Genomic DNA, 8,806 nt, shown 5'->3' on the forward strand with positions numbered 1-8,806 from the left:
AATGTATGCTGGCTCAGCCCTGTAGGACTTTGATTGTCAGTACCCGCATCCTGAATTGGACCCGGAAGCAATTTAGGAGGCAATGTAGTTGGAACCAGTTTTAGAATATCAAAGGCCAACATTTCTTTCACAGCTTCTGGAAGGACACAGGTATTGCTCTGTTGTTCAAAAGCTGACCTTCTTGTGGAAAAGGAATCCACGTATATATAGGTGTAGAAGAGATCCTATTAAATGTTGCACATTTTGCTCTAATTGCTGTTAACGCTCATCAGAATTTTCTAGGTACCTGGGCAATTCTTAGCAGCATGTGTCCTACCACTCAGTTCAATTTGAAGGAAGGGTGAAGGCAGCGAACTTTGCTGAGTAGAATAATTGAATACGAGTCAATATTGCACAGGGAGCTAGAAAATTCTGGTGAGGTTTAACAACGAGAGCAGCATGGAAAGAGGAAGGTCAGCAGGCCTGACACCCAAGGTCCATCATGACTCTCTATTATGGAGTTCTGAAAGAATGTTTGCTGTTTTTCCAGATCTCCTGTCATATTGTAATTGTCTGTATTGCAGTTGTTATATTTTTATAAAGCTTGCATTCTAGCTAAGGCACTTTTAAAGAAGAAGAAGAGTTAGTTTTTATATGCCGACTTTCTTTACCACTTAAGGAAGAATCAAACCGGCTTACAATCACCTTCCCTTCCCGTCCCCACAACAGACACCCTGTGAGGTAGGTGGGGCTGAGAGAGATGTGACTAGCCCAAGGTCACCCAGCTGCCTTCAAGTGTAGGAGTGGGAAAACAAATCCAGTTCACCAGATTAGCATCCACCGCTCATGTGGAGGAGTGGGGAATCAAACCCGGTTCTCCAGATCAGAGTCCACCACTCCAAACCACTGCTCTTAACCACTACACCATGCCGGCTCTTAACCAAAGAGACTATTTGATGCTTTTAGGTGAACAATTAAAAAACAACAACAACAGTAACGTGGAAAGAGAAACCATGTACCGTATATACTCGGGTATAAGCCGACCCGAGTATAAGCCGACCCCCCCAAACTTGAGGCCAGAAAAGGGAATTTCTTATTGACCCGCATATAAGCCGAGGGTCAATAAGAAATTCCCTTTTCTGGTAAAGCTGCGCTCTAAAATGGCGGCCGCCATTTTAGAGCGCAGGGAAGATCTTGCCCCTGCCCCAGGTCGCCCTCCCGCCGGCCTCCCGGGACCTCCCAACCCACCCCGACCCCAGTGCCATTCAAGGGGGGGAGGGGGAAGAGCCCCTGAACCCCCTACTCACCAGGAGAAGCGGCGGCAGGAAGCAGCGGCGCAGCCTTCCCGGCCCTGCAGGAGGCCGCTGCCGGCCGGAAGAACCCTCGCGGGCCCGGCGGGGATGGCGGCGCGGCCTTGCCGGCCCTGCAGGAGGCCCCTGCCGGCCGGAGGAACCCTCGCGGGCCCGGCGGCGGGGGGGGGCGGCGGCGAGGCCTGCCTGCTCCCAGGCAGGCCCTGCTGGCCGCTCCCAGGCCGCAGGAAGGTGAGTGGGGAGGCGGCGGGGGCGGCGGCGAGGCCTGCCTGGGAGCAGGCAGGCCCCGCTGGCCGCTCCCAGGCGAGCGGGCCGGCGGCGGGGGGGCGGGGCGGCGGGGGGGGGGGCGGCGGGGGGGGGGCAGCGGCGAGGCCTGCCTGGGAGCAGGCAGGCCCCGCCGGCCGCTCCCAGGAGAGCGGGCCGGCGGCGGGGGGGGGGGCGGCGGGGGCGGCGGCGAGGCCTGCCTGCTCCCAGGCAGGCCCCGCTGGCCACTCCCAGGCCACGGGGAGGCGAGCTGGGAGGCAGCGAGGCCTGCCTGGGAGCAGGCAGGCCCCGCTGGCCGCTCCCAGGAGAGCGGGCCGGCGGCGGGGGGGGGGGGCGGCGGGGGCGGCGGCGAGGCCTGCCTGGGAGCAGGCAGGCCCCGCTGGCCGCTCCCAGGCCGCGGGAACGCAAGTGGGCCGGCAGCGAAGGATGGCGGCAATGGTAGGTTTTCCTTCTCCCTCCTCCCTCCTCCCTCCTCCCCTACCCTACCGTATTGACCCGCATATAAGCCGAGTTGGCTTTTTTCAGCCCTTTTTTTGGGCTGAAAAACTCGGCTTATACGCGAGTATATACGGTAATATCTTATATTACAGCCAACCCAAAACAACAACAACCCATTGCACGAGCTTTCAAAATCTCCAGAACTCTGTTAAAAAGTGGTGGCAGCGTGGGGGGGGGAATCTTTAGCCACGGGTCTTGAGGCCTCTCTCACGGCATCTTGGGTAGGATGCAGGTTGCTTTGTTGATTTCAGTAGGTGCTATGGGATGGCTAGCAGGTATCAAGCCTGGCATGCTGGGAAGACGCAAAAATGGATGCCATCCAATTGGAAATATAATAACTGATAAGATCATCAAACGGAAGCAGCCCTGAGATGTTGGGCACCTGTTCTTGTTTCTCTGGTTGACCTTTTTGCCTTTGAAAGTGTCCCATGTCCTCAGATTCCAGGTGCAATTACTGTGTATTTAGGCAACAGCTACCAGTGTAAGATGGACCTGCTTTAGGATAGTGGTCTGTTCTCTTCTTCTTTGTTTGGGTATAAATAAAGCTAACGTTTGTGTCATTGTATGCCGAATACAACTTTCTGCTGAAGAGGCTGAGCCTCTTTTAGGAGGGTCTTGATAAACTTGTGCTGGGCTTGGCTTTTGAAAGGATTTTTTTTAAAAAAAAACAGATCGTGGTAAATCAATGTGATACTACAGCAGTGCAGGAGGAAAGAAGTAAAAGGAAAGAAAAAAGGAAGAACAAGGCCATTTTCCAAGGAGAAAACACCCAAGGTGCAAAAGCTGGCTCTGTTCGGTTGCTAGATAAGCTAGAAGAAGATTCTGCAGATCATCAGGGGCTCTCAAGGTACAGTTTTCTTGGTCTGGTTCTGACATTTTATCTCACTAGCTACTTAACTTGTGCACATGAACACATGAAGCTGCCTTACACTGAATCAGACCCTGGTCCATCAAAGTCAGTATTGTCTACTCAGACTGGCAGCTGCTCTCCAGGGCCTCAGGCAGAGGTCTTTCACATCGCCGACATGCCTACTCCCTTTAACTGGAGATGCCGGGGATGGAACCTGGGACCTTCTGCATGCCAAGCAGATGCTCTACCACTGAGCCACAGCCCCTCCTCTTCCAGGCTCAGCTTATTTACCAGCCCTGCCTCAGATATTGTGGGATGACTTGGCTGCAGCCCTAGACAACGGTAGTGCAAACTGTGGGGAGAGCTCATGCATTTTGAAAGGACAAGATGCAGTTCAAAGTTAAGCCTCTTCCAGTGGAAGAGATTTAAGTGTGTCCTTAACTCTCCCGTTAACACCAGTGGGGCTTCAAAGTGCTCAGATCTGGCAGGATCGTGCCCCAAGCTGCAGCTGATCGCTCGGTGGTACAGCAATCCCATCTTCATTCGGAACCAGCTTACCCATTAAGCCAGTTGGTCGGTTGCACTAAATTTTTTTTGAAAGATTTCCCAGTTCATACCCACGGCGTCCCTGCCCCCGGCTTTCTAGGTTTTAGGCTCCTCTTCTCCTTGGAAGCCCCGAAAAGTGTAGCAGGAACAATATGAGCTCATTTGACATTTTATTCATAGGCAAGTTTTCCAAGCTCAGCAATAGCCTGGCTGTTTTTTGCACAGATGCAATTTGCAGTTGTCGAGTAGCCAAGCTCCATGACACTTGCTTCGCACAGAGGGAGCCCATTAATGCTGTCAAGATGAGGAGTGTAGGTTGAGATAGAGCAAGAGAGGGCGCAGAGTTCTCATTGTTTCTAGCTGGGCTCGCAGCTGAGTGTGGGACTTTGACCTCATTCTTCCAGGGCCAGCATTCTGCACATTGAACCAAACTGGCTGAACTTCTTTAGTACAATGGGTAGTCTAAGCCAGGTTTATGCTTTCAGGTAACTCCATGTCATGCCCGTCTCCCCTCACCCTTCCCAATTTATTAATTCACTTCCAAGAACTTGTGTTCTGCAAAGAATTGTGTCCCTGCCCATACTGTGGCTCCTTCTCTCTTTTCTGTAAGATATTCAAATGTACATTATACTCAGTCTGCCTGTTGATCCATCTGGCTTAGTACTAAGCTGAATTGTACCCTAGGTGTACAGTACTCTGACTGACGACTGGCTCAGACAGAGAAGAAGAGTTAGTTTTTATATGCCAACTTTCTCTACCACTTAAGGGAGACTCAAACTGGCTTACAATCACCTTCCCTTCCCCTCCCCACAACAGACACCCTGTGAGGTAGGTGGCGCTGAGAGAGCTGTGACTAGCCCAAGGTCACCCAGCTGGCTTCATGTGTAAGAGTGGGGAAACAAATCCAGTCCACCAGATTAGCCTCCACCGCTCATGTGGAGGAGTGGGGAATCAAATCCGGTTCTCCAGATCAGAATCCACCGCTCCAAACCACCGCTCTTAACCACTACACCACACTGGCCAACACCAGGCCTTTGCCAACACATGCTACCAGCTGGAGATGCTGGGACTGAACCTTATGCATTATTGTGATTATTTACACCCCGATTTCTCCCCACTGGGATCTGAAAGTGGCTCGCAACATTGTCCTCCCCTGCTCCATTGTACCCTTACCACAATCAGGTAGGTTAGGATGAGAGAGAGTGACTGGCCCAAAGTTACCCAGTGAGTCCTTGGCAGAGCAGGGATTCAAACCTGGGCCTCCTGGATCCTAGTCTGACACTCTAACCACGCCACCATGCATGTGCATTACCACTGAGAACCTACCTGGGTGACCCTTTATGTCCCGTGGCTGTTGCTGCCACCCCTTAAGCTCCACTCTCTCTCACCATATTGGAAGAAGCATCCCTACTGCATATGTGAATTAGGGAGCTGGATCATTTCCTCTCCAGGAGCCACCGTTTGTCTTCCATAACATAACTTCTCCAAATTTTGTGTGTGGGTAAAGTGCTGTCAAGTTGCAGCCGACATGCCAATCCAGTAGGGTTTTCAAGGCAAGAGACTTAACAGAGGTGGTTTGCCATTGCCTTCCTCTGCATAGCGACCCTGGACTTCTTTGGTGGTCTCCCATCCAAATACTAACCAGGGCTGACCCTGCCTAGCTTCTAAGATCTGAGGAGATCAGGCTAGCCTGGGCCATCCAGGTCAGGGCTTCCACATTGGCCTGGGCATATTAAGACTGTGGCTAAGTGGGTATGCTAGCACCATAGAAATATGGAGATATGGGCTGCATGGGAAACAAATATACCATATTTATTCGAAAGAAAGTTGACTCTGAACATAAGACAATCCCTTTAAAAAGTTATATGAGCAAAAATATTTTTGTTACAAGACCTAACAGTAACTAGTATGTGAATGTAAGTCCATCCTCTTTTCTTTTCTTTTTTTGATAACATACTGGGTAGGGGAGGCTAGCCTTGCATTTGAGTAAAAAACATGTTTAGATCATCAGGTGGCCTAAAATGTATAGAGGGCCAGTATGGCGTAGTGGGATCTGGGAAACCCAGGTTCGAATCCCCACTCTGCCATGGAAACTTGCTGGGTGACGGTGGGCGTCACCCACTCTCAGCCTTGACCCTGGCAAGTACTTGGATGGGAAGACCTCCAAGGAATACAAGGGTTGTGATGCGGAGGCAGGCAATAGCAAACCACCTCTGAATGTCTTTTGCCTTGAAATGTCTCTTGCCCACCAGGGGTCACCATAGGTCAGCTGTGACTTGATGGGCAAAAAAAAAAATGTATATGGAGCAGTGTGCGCCTTCCATGCAAAAGTGCTGGAAACAGGCCCTTCCCCCCTTAAATGTACCTTACTTATTACTAATTAACTTTTCAGGGTCTGCCACAGCGATCCCAACGTTGTTTTCCAAAGTACCGCTGATCCAGCCAGTAAGGTAAGTGGATTTGTAAAAAATAATTTCCATATACTTAGGGTTGCCAGGCCTCTCTTCGCCACCGGTGGGAGGTTTTGGGGGTGGAGCCTGAAGAGGTTGGGGTTTGGGGAGGGGAGAGACTTCAATGCCATAGAGTCCAACTGCCAAAGCAGCCATTTTCTCCAGGTGAACTGATCTCTGTCGGCTGGTGATCACTTGTAATAGCAGGAGATCTCCAGCTAGTACCTGGAGGTTTGCAACCCTATCTATACTATTCATCCCCAAATAAGTTTCCATTGTTGTATCAGTTAATTTTTTGCATCCCAGACCTTTGTGGATTAAACATTTGTAATTAAATGTTTTCAGGAAAGCGGAAGTACGGATGACCAGAAGAGCGCAGCCACAAGTGAAAATGTTTCTTCCTCAACCAGGTGGGTACATTTTCTCTTCCTTTTCTAAATTGAGCCTTTGAGTGAAGAGAGATGTAACATTTGTAGATCAGAACTGGTTTGGAACCACCCTTGCTGTGTTCGCAACTACCTTTTCTTCTCCTGGGTCAGGTTCTGGGGGTGGGGGGAGTAGCCCCCCAAATCTATGCAAGAAAGGAGGACTAGAAATATACACCATGAATGCCATATATGTGTTTTCATCTATGTATTTTACCTTTCATTTTAAATAGATTTTATCATTGTTATAGGGTTGAGCTTTCAATCGTTAGCTGCCTTGGTGGTCCTGACTGGGGAGAAAAGCAGAATATGAATTCTGCTAGTAACTATACCTAAGCGAAACGAACCTTCACTTTAGATGGCCTCTGTAGTTCTGTTCATCACTGCATTGTCCCACCCGTTGATGTTTGCTTGCATCCTTTTCTAGGAAGAGAAAAGGCCTGGAAAAGAGGGACGCTCCAGACAAGGCTGGTCCACAGAGCAGCACTTCACAGTCAGACCAGCCTGAGTTGTTTTATTTCATCGTTTTCCTCTGGGTGCTTGTCTACTGCTTGTTGCTCCTCCCGCAGCTGATTAGCAACCCCCTTTGAATACTCGTGAGTCAGAATAATAAAAGACAGCGGCCTGATTTTTTTTGGGTTTGTTTTCTCTGCCCCTAAACCAGGTTCATTCAGGTGAAAGGATGGTCCAAATGCAGGACCTGTTTTGGAAGGCGGTTCACTTCGTAGCTCTTTTTCCGCTGCGTCGTCCTATCAAGTCTTGGGCACATTTGTCTTTGTACATAGATTATATTTATAAAGAGATATATGTATATAAATAATGAAAATGGCGGGGTGAACAATTCAATATTCCCAATTTTTATATATATGTGCCTTGCTTTATAGGATCTTAAAGAAAAAAATGAATATAATCTTTTAGGAAATGCTGTAGATTTAGAGGTCTCTGGTCTTCACAACTCACTGGGAATTATAATTGATTTCGGGCCATGAAATCTGCCCAAAATGTATATGCGTATTTATTCTAATGTTTTTTTTTCCCTAGTGGGAATTTTGGGTTGGAGAAACTTGCGGTCCGCTGAAACTCAAGGTGATTGTTATGATTGCGCTTGTGCAGCTGTAGGGAACTTGTTTTCGATGTAAGTCATCTGACTTGAAGTTTGAATCCAGCCCCTCTTGATTTAATATACCATGAAGGCAAAGCAGATGCACTCTAGCTGAAAATGAAGGAGAGACTCCATTCATTTCCAATGGAAATGTAATAGAATATTATTGTGAACTTGTTAGTGTATTTTGGGGCACCCAATGTATTGAAATGAAGTAATAAAGCCATGTCTTATCGACTGGAGCAGAAAACTCACCATTTTCTGTTTGTTTGCCATACAATTGAACCTATGGTTGCTGTCAACCAGGGCTGTATTATGACTTCATTAACCATGTTCATCCATAGACCTGTTTCTTGAATGCCCTTATGTAAATGTCATATTACTGGTTAGCTGTGTTTATATAGTGTACTTATTATAGATGCCATTTACCTTCTTCACACTGTACGTTTGCTTCCCTTGCTTGGATGTGAAGGGATTTGGGCCAGCAAAACACCTGATAAGGGTTAAAGCTTAGGTTTGTCCAGGAGAAATTGAAAATGGGCCTGTCTGATAGGAACATCAGAAATGCTCTGAAGGATCATTTCAGCAACCAATCTGTTTTTCCTAGTTAGATGCCTCTAGGAAGACTGCAAATAAAACAAGAAGGTAACAGCCTTCTCTTGTTTCTCCGCAGCACCTGGTACTCAGATATACTGCCTCTGAATAGGGAAGCTCCATTTAGCTGTCATGCCTAATAATAGATGAAAGACCTATCCTCCTAAACCTTTTCCAAAACCTTGTGATTGATAATATGTGACAATTACTTGCCTATCATTCATCTCTTTCCTGGGTCAGTTCTTCACACCATAAAATAAGGCATCTTCCACTTTGTTGTGGTATTATTCCTCTCATTGATTCAGCTAACAGCCAGAGGAATATGGGAGCAGGTTACTGTAAATGTCCCTAGCTGGTTGAGGAAGCATGTGTTATTACTATGTGTACCTGAGATGATCTACCTGTACCTGAGACACGTGTCTGTGTGAATAGAGCCCTCTTTCCAACTTGGCCCAGAAGCACACTAGTGTAGCCAAGTTGGAAAGACTGTGAAAGAAAATCTTCCTTCTGCCACATCTCACTCTTAGGAGCTGCTGTTGCCAAATTAGGCCGTGACCCACACAAGCAGTAATTAAGGGATCGCTTGATAAGTTTCCTAAAACTAAGTTAGGAAGAAGTACTGAGATAATATTGGGCATGGAATGACACTACCAAATACTAGAATGCCCATGGAAAGTTGCAAATAAACCAAAACACCTACTGTCCAGAAGAGGAGAGCGCAAAGTCAAAAGAGGTAAAGCAAGAGATAAAGTACAGGCTTTGAGCTTCCAGCCCAAGCAGGTTTCGGA

General features: G+C 48.1%; 1 protein-coding gene across 1 annotated transcript in view; it reads left to right on the plus strand.

Annotated features, from left to right (window-relative positions):
- The window catches only part of CLMN (calmin), an 88,156-nt gene extending 81,244 nt beyond the window's left edge, over window positions 1-6,912 (plus strand). The window contains exons 10-13 of the mRNA XM_056852258.1: window positions 2,723-2,898; window positions 5,840-5,897; window positions 6,243-6,307; window positions 6,750-6,912. Of these exons, the coding sequence (XP_056708236.1) occupies window positions 2,723-2,898; window positions 5,840-5,897; window positions 6,243-6,307; window positions 6,750-6,912 (462 nt within the window). The remainder of the gene's footprint in view (window positions 1-2,722; window positions 2,899-5,839; window positions 5,898-6,242; window positions 6,308-6,749) is intronic.
- Window positions 6,913-8,806: the final 1,894 nt, after the last annotated feature.

This window comes from Euleptes europaea, chromosome 6 (assembly GCF_029931775.1).
Source record: "Euleptes europaea isolate rEulEur1 chromosome 6, rEulEur1.hap1, whole genome shotgun sequence".
In the NCBI taxonomy this organism is placed as follows: domain Eukaryota; kingdom Metazoa; phylum Chordata; class Lepidosauria; order Squamata; family Sphaerodactylidae; genus Euleptes; species Euleptes europaea.